General features: G+C 41.4%; 1 protein-coding gene across 1 annotated transcript in view; it reads right to left on the bottom strand.

The window, feature by feature from the left end:
• Positions 1-7,026, bottom strand: part of HCLS1 (hematopoietic cell-specific Lyn substrate 1) — a 42,065-nt gene extending 35,039 nt beyond the window's left edge. The window contains exons 1-3 of the mRNA XM_043990998.1: positions 6,903-7,026; positions 4,796-4,879; positions 4,094-4,167 (exon numbers count right to left, since the gene is read on the bottom strand). Coding sequence (XP_043846933.1) covers positions 4,094-4,167; positions 4,796-4,879 — 158 coding nt within the window. The 5' untranslated portion in view covers positions 6,903-7,026. The remainder of the gene's footprint in view (positions 1-4,093; positions 4,168-4,795; positions 4,880-6,902) is intronic.
• Between the last annotated feature and the right edge of the window lie 10,567 nt (positions 7,027-17,593).

The following is a 17,593-nucleotide window of genomic DNA, read 5'->3' as shown; positions in this document are numbered from 1 at the left end:
AAACATTCAAAAATCTTTGAAATTTGCTCTCTCCAAACCTAGAGGATTTGTCTCTTTGTGCTCAACTTTCTCCTATCACAAATCCTGAGGTGGAGTGGTCATTTCTCCCCTGAGCTTCCCATGATTTATACCCCAGGATAGAAGTTCTCATCAATTCTTCCACTTTTTGAAATACTCAGTTATCATTAAAGTGAGTCAAGAAAATTTTACCTTGCTGTGCCATAGGGTGAGAGAGTATACATGCAAATGTCCACCTAACTAGTTTCCTAATATTCTATGTGAAGCTAGTGATATGTTTCCCCAATTCTTCAACCATTTCCTCTTTCTATCCAGAAGGTCTTTAGTATATAATATATTCCCATGATAATATTTCTTCTGTTGATCTTCACCAAAATACATTTTTTTTTAAATCATCAAAATATATTACCCTTTCCTACTCCACTCTCTGGTCCCTGAAATTCCTTACAAGTAGATCTTAAGGTATGTGGTTCCAGAGTCATATCCTAGTCATAGGTCCCCTCACATCAATCTCAATTATACATACAAGGGCAACTTTTACAGTTTACACTAGGAACTTTGTTCCATCTTGTTTGTTACACATATTTTGTGCATTATTATATAGACATCTGAGGGCAAGGGTATTTTCCCTGACTCTTGGATTTTGTTTCTTGTGAATTTCTGGCCACCTACACTACAAATCTTTTGACAATGCAATTTTAAATTGTATAGCTTTGTTGATACATAGCAGTTAAAGGTATGGATTTAGATTGCAAATTTTAACAGTATGGAAAGTTAACAACATGGAGTAGTTGTGGTTTGTTTCTTAAGAAAACGCCTCAATGTCTGAATTGTGTGCTTACACTACTAAAACTTTATCACTTATTCACACCTGGGAGAGCAATCTGGTCTGCAGAGAGTGAACTCCATACATCCACATTTAGTGACAGCTAAAGGCATAGTACCAAAGAACAACTGATCAGCCTCTACAGGGCTGGCCTTGAAAACCCAAATTTTAGAAGTGATGGCAAAGGTCACAGATATCCTCCAAGTTGGCTGGCTCCTTATCAGCTTCTTCTAGCATGGTGTGAGATCTGAGAGTGGCCTTGGGCAAATCATTGAGCCTTCCTGTGGCTTGATTTCTTAATCTTTAAAAGGAGTGGGTGGGTGGGAGTTGAGATAAATGTTATCCAACCTCATTAAAATACTATGATTTCTGTGGTATTCTCAACCCATAGCTTTTCTAAAAGTCCAGTTTCCCATAAAACTTTATGCCCCTGCATCACCAACCTCTTTTGCATATCCATGTATAAATCACTGTTAAAAATTCTCAAAAGAGAGCATGCTTTAGTAGACAGGGAGCTAGCCTCAAGGTCAGCAAGACCTGAATTCAAATTGTGCCCATCACAACACACACACACACACACACACATACACACACACACACAGGCACACACAGGCACACAATGTAACCATAGGTAAATCATTTAACTTTTCAGTACTCTAAGCAAGACTAAGTTGTAGTTATTGACTTGTATTAAGTTGTCTCACTTGGGACCTCCTTACTCAGTTTAATACAGTAATTATTTATTAAGTGCCTGCTATGTGCTAGGCACACAGTGCTAAGCTCTGGGGATACAATGAGAGGCAAAGACAGTCCCTACCCTCAAGCAGCTTACAATAGCGGGTAGGGGTGGAGGGACAAGGTACAAATGAGTCTGTGCAAAGCAAGTTAAGAGCAGAATAAACAGAAAATAACTAACAGAAGGAAAGTACTAGAATTACGAGGAACTGGGGAAGGGTCCTTGTAAGGAGGTGAGATTTTAGTTGCAACTTAAAAGAAGCCAGGGAGGTCAGTAGTTGGAGTGGAAGAAGGAGAGCACTTCAGACATGGGAAACAGCCAGAGTGAATGCCTGGACCTGAAAGTTGGAGTGTCTGTCTCATGAAACAGTTGGGAATCCAGTGTTCCTAGATGGAAGAATATGCATTGGGTAGCAAGGTATTAGAAAACAGGGTCAAACATCACAAATCTGATTAAAAATTATCTTTATCAGGCAGCGAGGTGGCACAGTGGATAAAGCACGGGCTCTGAATTCAGGAGGACTTGAGTTCAAATCCAGCCTCAGACACTTGACACTTACTAGCTGTGAGCCTGGGCGAGTCACTTAAGCCTCATTGCCCCACCTCCCCCCCAAAATTATTTTTATCCACATACATACACATTATATATAAATACATGCATATATCTACATCTACAGATATAGACAAAGGTAGAGATATAGATTTAGAGAACATAGAGATGTAGATATAGATTATATAGATATTGGAAGAGATTATATATATATATATAAATAGATATGTAAGTCCTCATTCACTCCACTTATATATTCTAATATAGTCCTATTCTATTCATCCATACATCCTTTCAAAAATACTTATTAAGCACCTATTAATAATGATAAATCACTGTGCTGGGTTCTGAGGATTCATAGATAATATGACAAAGTTGCAATCTACTCTGAAAACACAATATTTTCATAGTCACATCTACTCCAATCCTTATGAGTTATTTCCTCTTTAAGACTCCCACATACATCAAAATGGAAAGAAGTAGAATGTCATGCAGGGGTCACTTTATGAGGATGCTAGAAATTAGAGACATGATATACATAGGAGGACCAATCACTGTCCTTCCTTCTTGAAGAGGACCAATGTGGTCACAAGGGTGATGTCTTGATTTATGAGTGGATTTGAATTAAGTGAGACAGAGCTTGGAAAAGTCATCAACCTTGCTATTTCCTCAAGTCATCCGAGTCCAGTGGCAAGACATAGGTCAAGATGACTGGCGATGGCCCACAAAATATCCCACACAACTGGGGCAGCTAGGTGGTGCAGTGGATAAAGCACTGGCCCTGGATTCAGGAGGACCTGAGTTCAAATCTGTCCTCAGACACTTGACACTTACTAGTTGTGTGACCCTGGGCAAGTCACTTAACCCTCATTGCCCTGCCCCCCCAAAAAAAAGAAAGAAAGAAAAGAAAAGAAAAAAAAAGCAATACCCCACACACATTAGGTCTCCGCAGGTAATGCTGAGAGGCTAGAGAGCCCTTCAGATGTAGAAGTCTAGCTTAATTACCTAGTGAACTTGTGGCTTCCCTCTTTTTGCCAGTCTTGTAATGAGATTATCTTAGCCTGAATTTCGGGGTACTCAGGTACTGAAAGATGTGCCTCGATTTTGTAAATGTTTAAACCAGTCACGATCCCATCTAGATGTAGTTTCAGATAGAGTGGCATACCTGGATTAATTGTTCCATTTATTGCATTCTTCTGATTATTGAAATAAAAACCTTTGCCTCAGGTTGGGGAAAAAAATTGGGATAGGGTTGTGAAGGGCTTTAAAGGTGAAACAGATTTTATATTTGTCTCTAGAGTTAACATGAAGCCATCAGAATCTGAGCAGGGTTTTTTGCTTGTTTGTTTGTTTGTTTTTGAAGGGCAATGAGGGGTAAGTGACTTGCCCAGGGTCACGCAGCTAGTAGGTGTCAAGTGTCTGAGGTCACATTTGAACTCAGGTCCTCCTGAATCCAGGGCTGGTGCTTTATCCACTGTGCCACCTAGCTGCCCCCTCGGATCTGTTTTTAAGGAAAAGGAAGAAACTACTCAGAATGCATAAAGGTAGTAATATGTTTAGAGATGAAGAGAAAGATACCCCAGATAATCAATGAATTCACAAAGTCAGGAAAAAACTTGTTTACAAGGTGAACCAAAAGTTTTAGTTCACTTTTAATGTATTAAGACCCCACTTGTGACAGCTAAATATCTTGTGAGTCAGACCCACTACTGGAGATTGCTTAGGATCCTCATTCCCTTTTCCTAAGCTCACAGATTCTCCACCAGCAACCTGGTCCCATCACATAAGCTATTAAAGCAGTAAGACTTTTGGGACACCTCACACTATATGTTACTGAATGACCACAAAGACAAAAGGCCCAAAGGCACTTTGTTTTCTTTCTCATCCCAAAGCACCCATGAGGCCCAAAGCTTCCCTGGTGTTTCCCACACATCCTCCATATGTTCTGTCCTTTCCATACTTACTTGATGTGTTCTTTTCTTCCAGAGCCCTCAATGGTCTTGGCTCCCCACCGCTGCTCCTTCTCAGAGATGTCATTCTGTAAAAGACAACCTTTGGCAATAAGGGTTCAAAAGGAAGGAGGGGCCACCAGCACCTCAGTAATGTCCCAGTGGACATGCCTTGTGGTCTCTGGCTGTGGGGCACTCTCTTTGGAGCCTTCCCACCTGCTCTACCCTACCTCCCTCTAGTTTGAAGTCTAATCAATGACTATGGATGGAGGAAGCTTCTCATCTCCCACATTTATAGGACCATAGATACTGAGCCAGCAGGAACCTTAGAGGCCAGATAGCCCAAATTCTTCATCTTATAGATGAGAAAAATGAGACTAAGAGAGGTAACATAACTTGATGTCTCCTTTCCCTGTTTCATTTCTTTCCCTCTCCTCCAACCCTAGCCCATCATTAGATCCCATGCCCAGTGGACCTGATCACTTTCTGCTCTTCTCAAGCCATTACTACTCCTCTCTTCCTTTACTCTACTTTATCCTGCCCCTTTCTGCCCTCAATGCTGGATGAGGAGCCTTCATGCCCCATCCATAACAATTGAATATCTTGTAGTCAGCCGTGACAGGAGATTCTTTGGGGCCCTCCCCACCCCCAGTAGCCTTCTCCTGAGCCCAGAGAACCCCCACTCACTATTTGGGCCCATAATACTTCCATACTCACTACAAAGTCAGGATCTGTATCCCAGTCGTCACCTTGTGTCTCCACAGAAACAGACACATCGTGCCCCACCACCGACTTCCACATCTGGGGATGATGCAGACAGAATGCACATGAGCTCTGGTAGCTACAAAGACCATGTGAATCTGATACCAGTAATCTATAGGAACCCTTCCACCATAAACACCAATCTTCTTCTTACCATTATTCTCTAGCCAAGCGAAAAAACATTTATTAAATATCGACTATGCACCAGGAACTATGCTAAGTACTGCAAGGAAGCCTTAAACCCCTATAGGTCTTTGGTTAAAGTCTTCTCCATATGGTCCATTGGAAATCATGCACACAGTTCATGTAACCTCTAATACCTTGTAGGAAGGTAATAGCTAATAACACATAAACAAACCTCCCTCCCCTTTCTACTAGTCAATAGCTCTTCAAAGGGCTCTTAAATGAAACCCTTTAGGGTATTTACCCTGATATGCCAATTGGGACCTTATATAATACCCCATGACCATTCCCAGGTCCCCAAACAGGTTCTTGGGCCCTTATACTCCAAATCGCTTTTAATAATGCCTTTTACCACCCTGCAATAAAGAAATAAGAATCCAAACTTAATGTTGTACAATTACAATGACCAAGACTGGTTTTAGAGAGGAATTGAGATAATGTACTTCCTCCCACTCCCTTTCTTTTCAAAGATATAAGATGGATATGTAATATTGCATATGCTGACAGATATTGTTGTTATATTTCCTCTTTTTTAGAAATGTCTGGGGTTGGGGGAGGAATATAAATATAAATGAAGTGTGAAAACAAAAGATATCAATAGAAATAATCTCTTTTTTTAAATGTTCTCACATATACTTCCTCTTGAGAAGCCACTTCCCTTCCTTCTCCATCTTCTCTACACAGTCACTACCCTGCACAGTATTTTGGAGGAGAAATGATGCTAAAACTTCCCCAAATCTCCTTGGGGATGTGTTGAGAAACTCACACTCAAACAGTTACTGGAGCACTTTAAATTGCCCCAAACCATCCAAGGGCCACGTATGACAGTTAATCCTCCAAATACACCCTCCATCCCCGTCATTCACTCCTAGAGATTTCAATTGTCAATACAAGACCTGTGTTCCTACCCTCATATATATTCCATCATGCCAGATTTCCTAGGGCTCCCTCTTAACATGGGAGGCTCAGCACAGGAACCCGGAAGAGGGAAGTTTCTGAAATTTTAGTGTCTATTAAAACTAGTCTGTGAGGAATTTCCTCTGCACCCTCACCCTGATGCTCACTCCTTCCCATGCTCTTCCTTCCAACCATCCTCTTCCACAAACTCCTGCCCTATTGTAGCTCTTTGAAGGAAGGTGACCAGGGGATGAAGCCCTGACATGGTGACTAGGGGTAGGTTAGGCAAAAGCTAACACCCTGAGTTTCAGAGCTAGCAAGGGGATTCTAACTAAAGGGCCTAGTGTCTATTTCTCAATCAGTTCATAGGATCTTGGAAACCAGTCAACCTTGTTTTATTGTTTACTCAGCATCCCGACATTTGCTACTCTACTGTGTTGTACATCCATTTGTACTTCCTGGTATGTTACAATGTTTCATGTGTGTGTTCTGTCTCTCCAACTCAACTATAAGCTCCCCAAGGCAGATATGTTCTGACTTCTTTTGTTTTCTTCCTAGCACAGTGTGTACAGCTTGTCAGATATCTAACAAATGTGTTTTCTTGCTTTCTTCCTTTCCTTCTCTGTGTGTGTGTGTGTGTGTGTGTCTGTCTGTCTGTCTGTCTCTCCCTCCCTCCTTTCTTCTTTCTGTTTTAAACAACATCAACAGCAGGAGATCTAGGGAGAGTCACCTTCTCTGCTTGAGTTTTGTCCCAGATCAGTCCTGAATCAGCTTCTCATGAGCTCCATCCCTTCCAATTCTGTTCCCCTCCTCAGGTCTCTCTCTCTCATCTTAATCTCTTGTCATTCAAGGCCTCTTAATCTCTTGTCACTCGGGACCTCCCATTCTAAAGGCTCTGGAGACATACAGGACCTATGGGGTTCCTCTCCTTTCATCTTCATCGCTCTGCTTGCAAACTCCCACCACAGCTTAGATCTCCTACCTCCAATGAGTTTCTCTCCTCTGGGAATCAATTTGATTCCTTCTGGATATTCTGGTCGGTCTCTGGCTGCTGCTGCTGCTGCTGCTGCTGCTGCTCTGGAGTAAGAAAGTGCTTACTACTTAAGTTCCTGTTTCAGGTTGTTTTCATTTCCTGCTGCCCTAGTCCATAGGCCAACTTCCTGAAGTCTGAGTCAGCTTAGGGGATTCCTAAGTTCAGTTAAATCAAAAGCAATTTATTGAGTTTCTTCTGCATGTCTAGCATGTACTGGATACAGAAATAAGGTCATGGCTATCAAATAACTGACCATCTCCTTAGAGGCACAAGGAGAGCTTCTGGGGATGCCTGGGGGGAAGCTGAAAAGTGCTCCTTCTGCCCTAAAGTTATTTTGCAAGGTGGAAAGGTTGACATTAAGCAGTAGTCCAAGGATTCTGCAGTGTCTGGTGCCAGTCTAGCACTTCTGCAATGGTAACAGCTGCTTTGCATCCTCAGGCTACTGTCTTGAACTTCCTTCTAGTGTGGAGTGCCCATAGGGGTACCAATAGAGGATGTGTCCATAGTGTTGCTGCTTTTCTTATCGTTGACTATTGGAGTGGTTGACCAATTATATAAACGTATTAAGTATAACAATCAATTAAAACTATCATTAGCTGGCCTGATCTTGCTCAACTGCTGAACCAGATACTGATTTTGCCATGTCCTATAACTATTTCTGGGGCTCAAAATGACAACATTTGTGCCTATCGACCTGCAGGCACAACCGGATGAAATCAACCCAAAATTGGGACCTAAAAACACAAATTAGGAGGGCAAATTATATATTCTACTGAAATCACATTTAATTCTTACTCATGGGCTTCTTCACAGCTGGGAGACTCTTGAAGGCAATAAGGCAAAGCCATTGGAACACAAGCTCTGGAAAATTCCACTAAATGGGATGAGATTAACATATGGGCTGGCTGTTTATCAAAGCAACAACCTAGCAACAGGAAAATCCAGGGTGGGATATCAACAGAAGTTGGTTAGTAATGATTTTTTTTTTGAAAGAGTAACTCACAAAAAATAGAAACCAGTTGATTGGCTAGATTCAAAGACTAGCGATTAAAGGTGAAAGATATTTGTAGTAAAACGACCCCGAGAATCTGTACTAGACCTGATATTTTCTAACACTTTTACCATTTCCTTGAATAAAGACATAGATGGCATGTTAATCAAATTCACAAATGACATGAAACTGGAAGGTGTGTTTAAAATGTTAGACAGCCGGACAACACAAAAAAGATCTCAACAGCCTAGACTAGTGGTTCTAAAACTGGGGTCCATAATTTTGAAAAACTATTTTGATCAGTGTATTTCAATATAATTGTTTTTCTGTTGCAATCTTATATACTTTATTTTATGCATTTAAAAACATTCTTCTGAGAAGGGGTCCATAGGTTTCATTAAAGTAACAAAGGGTTCCTTGATACAAAAAAAAATAAGTTAAGTGCCCTTGGACTGGGCAGTTAGGCTGAAAATAGTAAGATGAAATTCAATAGGGATCAGAATAAGGTCCTATACTTGGGTTCAAAAAAATAAGTGCACAAGTACTAGGTAGGGAGGTATTGGTTAGACAACAAAAGATCTGAGGGTCTGAGGGAACTAAAAGATACACATGTATGACATGGCTGCTCAAAAAGCTAAAATACTCTTATACTGAATTAGGAACAGAGTAGTGTCCAGAAGAAATGAGGTAATAATCCCATCACACTCTGCCTTTGCCAAACCATTATTAACATGTTTAGTCCTGGCTTCCTTATTTAAGGATGTGTATTGCTCTCTCAGGAAGAGAAATGGGCCACCTTAATAGGTAATGAGTTTCTCCTCAATGGAAGTCTTCAGGAAGAGACTGGACGACCACCTGTTTGTCAGGGATATTGAAGAGAAAACTTCCCTGTCAGGAACAGGTTGGATGAGATGACCTTTTGAGGCCCTTTTCAACTCAAACCATGGTATTAGTTAACTAACCAATGGAGGAGTCAAGATTTGCCTCAGTAGAGGAAGTATGGACAGCAATGAAATGACTGCTCTTTTGAGAATTATTTAAAGAAGTGTGAAATGAGTATGAGCTATAATAGGAAAAAAAGTTTGGGGTCTTTTTTTTTAAGTTGGTGAGATACTCTGGGTGTTGAAAGATGTTGGATAAATATTCCTTTTTGTCTCTCTCATGAAAACTAGTGCAGAGGGAGAGAGGACAAGGAAGGAAGGGAAAGAAGAGAAAGGTTAGAAACCACTAGTGTGAGAGAAAGGGTGCTGGAGTAGTAAATAGCATGGGCAGAGTAGGAAAGAATATAGTATATTCCCAGGCAGGAAAGAGACTGACCTACTAAAGCAGAGTATTTGTACTAAGGAGTAGGAGGAGATAACATTAGATGGGAGAAGAGAAGGTCAGGTGACAGAGAGTCTTGAAAGGTAGATTGAGGAGCTTAGAATTGATGTGATAGGTGTTAAGGAGCTATTTTAGGTTCCTGGGAAGGACAGTGATACAATAAAAGTAGAAGCTTGAAATATGAATAATTTGGCTTAGTGTGTGATATGAATTGGAGCTGGAAGTTGTGGAAGATCAATTAGGAAACTATTCTAATGTGTGAAGTGAGACTTGATACAACTCTGAATTATGATAGAATTTTTGGCAGGGAGGAGGAAGGGATAAATCGATCAAAGTAAACTTGGAAGGAGCTCTCTATTGTAGTGTCATGGAATTATGACTATCTTTGCTCTTCTCAATATTTTTACCAATTATTTTGATAAATGATTTTGATGAAATTTGTGAATGACCTAAACGCAAAAGGGATAGGTAATATGGCAACCATATGACAGATGTAAATGTGGGGCTTCACCCTCAACCCAATTAGTCACAGAAGGTCCAGAATCCAGAATTAAACAAAAATGAACTAGAGGTCCATGGGTGGGAATAGATCTTTAATCAGTTTGAAAGGATCATAAGGGCTTGGGGTCATTGGCTTAAAGTAGATAATGATATATAGGAAATTGTTGTTCAACCTTCCTTTTTGAAGAGAACCAAGGACATCACAATGCTGGGGCAAAATAGATGATGGGTGATGCCTTGACTCGTGCATGAATTATATTTAAGTGAGGTGGAGTTGAGCAAAATAATCAGACTCACTCTTTCTTCCAGAGTCATTGGAATCCAGTGGCAGAACAAGTCAAGACAACTAGCGATGGCCCAGGATATAGTAGATGACTTTGGCATCTTCAATGCCTGACCAAGCTCTAAACATTTCACAGCACCTGCTTCAGTCATCCTCATGGCCATTGGAACAAATTGTTCTCATCCACTCATTCTGCCAGGGAAAGTTTTCATGTGTTTGGGGTAAACATCCCCTTAACTAACTGACAGGTTTGTGCTCTTTTGGTTACCCTCAACCTGGTTTAGCCTGTCTGCCAAGACTATAGCTTCTTGGAGCCATAGGTGAGAGAGTTGGGTGAAAAGTAGATGAGTTGCCCTGAAAAAGGCTTGGGAAGCCCTCACAGGTGCTATTCCTCCTGAGCAGATCATATCCCCCACAATATCCTGTGATTGACTGAAGAAACCCAGCAATCTCCTATGACATGAGCGAAAAACAGCAATACCATTCAGACCCAGTCAGTTAAGGGGTTGTAGAATCCATCAACGAAGAAGGGAATTGCCCTTGTGGATGGAAGCTGAGGGGGAGGATGGAGGAGAGAGTTTTCTCTTCCATTCCCATTGCTTCCCATCACTGTCATTAACAATGTTCCCCACACTTGATAGCAGTGTCCCTGGAGCAGTAGTGCCTAGTAATATCTGCTTCAGGATCTGAAAGATAATATCGAAGACAAACTAGTAAACTGAGAAAAGGCAGTCCCAAGGAGTGTGACCCCTTTGGACAGAGAGAAGGGCAGGTTATGGATGTTACAAAGACATTGACCCTCAGAGCCTAAGGGGAATTTGTTGAGGATTCTACACAGAGAGAAAAGGATCAGGAGCTGTGATTCACTCTTACCTTGAATTCTCTGCCACTCCTCTGGGGCTTTGACCTACTCACCCCAAGAACTTTGTGTGTACAAGGGGAGAGCATACTCCTGTTTGGGAGGACTTTTTTTGGTAACTACTTTTCTTTCAACGTCTGCTAAATAAAAACCATTTCTATTAAGTCTGGCTGGCAATCAATGGGAAACACACCAGTGGAGAATCATGAGCTAGAGTATCAGAAGCTTTTCTGTGGATGGTACCCTTTGTTTCAGGTTTTGTTTTACTTTAGACTATTATTTATCTAATCTGTTCCCCTGCTCTAATTTTCCTATTTTCCTAATTTTCCTATTTTCTTAAACAATATCAAATAATTTGTTAATTAATGGTTGGTAGTAAAATTTAGAGTTCTGTGCCTTCCTTCAAATCTGGCCTCAGACATTCACTAGTTGTGTGACCCTGGGCAAGTCACTTCACCCTGTTTGCCTTAGTTTCCTTATCTGTAAAATAAGCTGGAGAAGGAAATGGCAAATCACTCCAGTATTTGTGCCAAGAAAACCCCAAAAATGGGGTCACCAAGAGTTGGACACAACTGAAATGACCAAACAACTAGTAGTAGCAGTCACAGCAACAGCAGCAGCTGACATTTATATAGCATTTTAAAGTTTGCAAAGTGATTTACACAGAATTTTTCATTTTATTCTCACAGCAACCCTACAAAGTAGGTGCCATTATTATCAAGAGGCAGCACAGCATAGAGGACAGGAAAAGATGAGTTAAAATCCTTCATCAGGCATCTATTAATTGGACAATTCTAGACAACTCCCTTAACTCCTCTGAACCTCAGTTTCTGCATTTGCAATTGGAGGGGGTAGTGGATTGAATGGCCTTCCAGCTCTACATCGACAATCCTATTATTCCCATTTTACAGATGAGGAATCATAGGCTAAAATGTTAAGGGTCACATAACTGGTGTCTGAAATGTGATTCAAACACAGGTCCTCCTGACTCCAAGTCCAGTGTTCTATGGAAATTGCCTGGGGGCTGGTGGTACACATTAGTCACCATGATCCAATCCAATCAACATTTCTTAAGCATCTACTATGGGGGCGGCTAGGGGCACAGTGGATAAAGCACTGGCCCTGGATTCAGGAGTACCTGAGTTCAAATCTGGCCTCAGACACTTGACACATACTAGCTGTGTGACCCTGGGCAAGTCACTTAACCCCCATTGCCCCTCAAAAAAAAAAAAACCAAAAACAAAAGCATCTACTATGTGTCAGGCATTGTGCTAAGCACTGGGGATACAATTAATAAAAAGATGGTTCCCTAGCCTTGATGAGCTTCCAATCTAAAGGGGGAGACTACACAAAAGGAGACAGGAAAACAGGGGTTGGAGGAGGATGGGCCATACTAGAGGATACTTGGGAGGCATCTTGTTCTGTGGAGTTGAAACCAAGCAGAGAAGCTAATGCAAACTGAATGAGTTGGGTCCACTATCTGCCCTCTATGAAGGAAGATTATTGGGAAGACATTGGTACTTTCACCTCTAGCCCTCCAATCAGATGACAGAGGAGGCTGAGGGAGGATGTGTCAATCAAGACTTGAGTTAGCAGCATGGTGGTGCTCTGGATTGGTAGAAAGTTTTAATTAAGTGTATATCAAAAGAGAAGAGGTTGCTGAGTGATGGGAGCAAAGAAAGGGTCAGGAAATGGGAATGGGGAACAAGGTGTATTCACACTCCCCCTCTAGGAGGTATTTTGTTGGGGGGAGGGGGAGGGCATAAGTAAAAGTATAACCAGTAGTGGAGAGAAGCCAGTATTGCAGTGTCCTCAGGAAGGAGACTGATCTCAGTGAATGCCAGAAGATGGGAGGAGCAAAAGTGGAAGAGATTCAGAGTGAAGGAAAAATTTGTTCCTTATAAAACCAGAATTCCAGAGGGTAGAGTGAAAGGGGGTATGCAAGAATGGAGAAGAATGGATGAGTTAGGGTTGAGGCAGATGGGGGTGAGAAAACCGGAGATGGGAATTAGGGATAGTTTGCTCCTCTGTGGCTATGACATCAAAACATGGATAGGGAAAGTGGACAATGGGAAATTGTTAGTCATAGAGATAATAATAGAGTAGCAAGCAGTTGAATAACATGGCTTACATTTTCTAAGGGGTGTTGTTGATGGGCAAAGACCAGAGGTATAAGACTAGTCACTCCCACCTGTTCCTTCTTCAGTGTAGAAGGGAGAGGGGTTTGGGGGGGCCAGAGTGAGGATGCCAAACACTATGCTAAGAACTGTGGATGCAGAAACAAAGCAGCTCTGGCCTTCAAGGAACTCACATTCTAGTTGTGGGAAACAACACATAAGAAAGGGTTCAGCCACAGGAGAGATGGAGAGACTAGATGGTCCCTGTGTGTAAAGCACCATGGTAGGTGCTGTTGAAACAGAAACAAACTTTTTTCTTTTTCTTTTTCTTTTTTTTTTTTTGGTGAGGCAATTGGGGTTAAGTGACTTGCCCAGGGTCACATAGCTAGTAAGTGTCAAGGGTCTGAGGCCAGATTTGAACTCAGGTCCTCCTGAATCCAGGGCCGGTGCTCTATTCAGTGCACCACCTAGCTGCCCCCAGAAACAAACTTATAAAAATACTTCACATCTGGGAGTTAAAGAGAGTAAGTAAGATTTCTAACTCTATCTAGCTTTACCAGTTGGTGGCTATTTTTTTGACATAGAACAAGTCATAAGCTTTTCATGCTTCAGTTTCCTCATCAGTAAAAAAATAGCACCTGGCATAGCTACCTCATAGAATCTGTGAAAATTAAATAAAATGGTAGGTATGGAAGTGTTTTGTACAAGGGCAGAAAAGATTAGTTCTCTTCTGGATGTGTTGAGTTTGTGAGGGCTACAGGACATCCAATTTTAAATGTCCAATAGTTAGTGATGTGGGTCTGGAGCTCAGGAGAGAGACTAGGGCTGGATATATAGATCTGAGAGTCATTGGCAACAGCATCCATGGGAAGTTATGAGATCACCAAGAATCTCAGAAGAATAAAGCTCAGGACAGAACTTTTAGGGACACCCACATTGGACATGATATAAAGATCCAAAAAAGGAAACTAAGGAGCACTCAGGCAGAGAGGAGAACAAAGTGAGAACAATATCACAAAAAACCCAGGGAGAACAGTGTCTAGAAAGAGAAAGGGTGGGATCAGTGTCAAATTTCAGAGGTCAAGAGGGATGATGACTGTGGTGATGCTAATAGATTTGTCTATTAAAAGATCACTGTTAATTTTGGAGATGGCAGTTTTAACTAAGTGATGAAATCTGAATCCACATTTCAGAGGGTTTAAAAAAAAAGAACGAGGGGAAAGGAAATGGAGGCACTGAGTGTAGATAACCTTTTCAAGGAGTTTAGCTGAGAAGCAGGGAGAAGACAAATAGTTAGCAGGCATGACAGGATCTAGTGAGGCATTTTTTATGAATGGGGGAGACTTGGGCATGTTTGTATATAGCAAGGAAGGAATTAGTAGATAGGGAGCTATTTAATAATAGAAAGAGTGTAAATGATAGTCTAGAAACTCTGCAGGAGAAGGGGTAGCATCAAAGAAAAGTATAAGGGGTTGGCCTTGGCAAGAAGAGATAGCTCTTCATCAGAGAACTGAGTAAAGGGGATGGTGGGAGATGTCAAAAGAAAGTGAGAGGGAGTTCATGACAAATGGCCTTAATTTTCTCAGGAAAATATGAATAGCCTCAGTTGAAAGTCAGGGAAGATAGTGCTGTGGGAGGCATGAGGAAAGAAGAGAAAGTTTGGAGCAGCCACTGTGGTGAGTGGGATAGAGTAAGAAGGAATAGAATTGTTGCCTAGATGAAGTGAGAGTCCAATTGAGATTAGATAACAAATTTGTAGTGGGTTCAAAATCAGTGCAGCTGCAAGAGGGAAGGAGCCAGATGATGGGAGTAACCCAGTGTTGAGATCTGAAAAGCCAAGAGAGTCATAAGACCAGGAAGGAATGGAGAACAGAGGATAGAGTAGAGTTGAAGTGACAAAGTGGTTCACTAAAGAGTCAAGATTGGAAAGGAAGAAGAATATAGCAATAGCAAGGATGGAGGGTTTGGACATTATGGAAAGGATGACAAAATTTAGAAGTAGTAAGAGAAAAAAAGTTGAATTGAAAATTATGATTATATAGAATTTGGGAGTTCTTGAAAATGGAAGTGGAACATGTGTGTAATGGCAAGATACCTGTGTGTAGCTGAGGTGGAGAAGAGGGCTAATGAGAGCTGAGGGGATTAACTGGGATGTCAGGCATTGAGGGAATGTCAACATTTATGTGGAGGTCCCCTAGTATGAGGGCAGGGGTTGGAGAGAGAATGTCTTAGGGATCAGTAACATAACAGTGATCCAGATCTAGACTGGGTGATAACTAGTAAATGTCATTGTCAGAATTTGAACCCAAATCTTTTTTCTTTTTTTTTGCGGGATATTGAGGGTTAAGTGACTTGCCCAGGGTCACACAGCTAGTAAGTGTCAAGTGTCTGAGGCTGGATTTGAACTCAGGTCCTCCTGAATCCAAGGCCGGTGCTTTATCCACCGTGCCACCTAGCTGCCCTCCAAATCTTTTTTGATTCCAAGACAGAAGCTCTTTCCCACCAGACCATATTGTTTCTGTGAATTGAAATTCAGTTCAGCAAACATTACACACTCCACTTACAATACCATTTCCAATTCCCTTGCCTGTTGGCGAACAGTTCCCAGCTCAGAACTCTTCTAAGACTGCCAATGACTTTGGAGTAAGCTCCAAATGGGAAGCTGATCTCTGCTTTCATTTACCTCCCTGAGAGAAAATAGACTTCCTTGCTAAGTTCAGAGAGTGCTCAGTACCAACAGACTGGCCAATAGGTGACTAAATGTTTGGACATGGTAACCCATGGTTGCCCTATTTTAAAAATTCAGGTTTGGCTTTTTTTTTGTTTTTTTTTTTTTAAGTAAACAAGCATTTAAGTGCTTATGTAAGCAAAAAAGACTTCCTGTATTTATGGAGCTAACATTCTTTTCTTTCTTTCTTTTTTTCTTTTTTTTTGCAGGCAATAAAGGTTAAGTGACTTGCCCAGGGTCACACAGCTAGTAAGTGTCAAGTGTTCGAGGTCAAATTTGAACTCAGGTCCTCCTGAATCCAGGGCAGGTACTTTATCCACTGTACCACCTAGCTGCCCCTGAGCGTACATTCTAATGGAAAAAGACATGTAAAAAAGGAAGCTGAAAAGGGGATGAGGGAGACATAGTCCTTAGAGTCAGGAGCAGAGTTGGCAGAGGAATGGAGTGAGCATTGCTGGCCTGGACATTTCTTTAAAATCTAAGTTCCAAAAGGAACTCACCAAATAGAGGACGGAGTCACAGTGGTGAGGGTATCTTCCACTTAATAAGCATTAATTTAACTGTTGGTACTTTAAATGTGTGATCTCTTCCCAATGACCAATAGATTAATACACTAATAGAGGATTTGAACTACATCACTCTTGACATTCTTGCCATAAATTACACCAGAAATCACAGAAACTATAGGTAAATGGAAAGACTGCTCACAGGTTAATTTCACTGGGCACCCAAAGGTAATCCCCAAACATCCCAATGTGAAGGAATTTGGACTAGATTACTTCTAAGGATCCTTCCAACTCTAAGATTCTCTATTTTTGTCAATCATTTTTAGGAGCAGCGATTTAAAAAGGAATATATTTTACTTTTATGTCACCTTCATTCACAAATACATTACTTCCAGGGGCAGCTAGGTGGTGCAGTGGATAGAGCACCAGCCCTGGATTTAGGAGGACCCGAGTTCAAATCCGGCCTCAGACACTTGACACTTACTAGATGTGTGACCCCTGGCAAGTCACTTAACTCCAACTGCCTCACCAAAAAACAAACCAAAACAAATACATTACTTCCCACTTCCCTTCCTAGAGAAGCATCTCAAATGAAAAAAGGGGAGGCAGTTCATCAAAACTAATCAAGACACAAAGTCTAACTCTACGTGCAATGCTCCACACCATAGTCCCTTCACCTCTGCAGAGAAGGTACAAAGGTACTCTCTCTCTTTTCTTGGGGTGAAGCGTGACCATTATAATTTCACAGTGATGAGTGTGGGGATTTTCATGCTTGGTTCTTTCCATTCATATCACTGTAGTCACTGTGTACAGTTCTCTTGGTTCTGCTTCATTTTACACTAGTTCCTATGTTGTCTTCTGCTTCTCTCTATTCTTCCCTTTCAGCATTTCTCATGGTACAGAAAAACTCCATGACATTCATGTTCCACAAGCTCCCAGTTTCGTGGGCAACAAGGCTTTTCATTTCACCTAGAACCAGGGTATCCCAGGCTCTCCATTAAGATCATATGGCGGGCAGCTAGATGGCGCAGTGGTTAAAGCACCGGCCCTGGATTCAGGAGTACCTGAGTTCAAACCCGGCCTCAGACACTTGACACTTACTAGCTGTGTGACCCTGGGCAAGTCACTTAACCCCCATTGCCTAAAAAAAAAAAAAAAAAAAAAAATCATATGGCACAGGGGCAGCAAGATGGCGCAGTGGATAGAGCACCGGCCCTGGAGTCAGGAGTACCTGAGTTCAAATCTGGCCTCAAACACTTAACACTTACTAGCTGTGTGACCCTGGGCAAGTCACTTAACCCCAATTGCCTCACTAAAAAAAAAAAAAAAAGA

The sequence above is a fragment of the Dromiciops gliroides genome, chromosome 3 (assembly GCF_019393635.1).
Source record: "Dromiciops gliroides isolate mDroGli1 chromosome 3, mDroGli1.pri, whole genome shotgun sequence".
NCBI lineage: Eukaryota > Metazoa > Chordata > Mammalia > Microbiotheria > Microbiotheriidae > Dromiciops > Dromiciops gliroides.
Note: the sequence above shows the minus strand (reverse complement) of the source record. Positions and strands in the feature narration are given on the sequence as shown.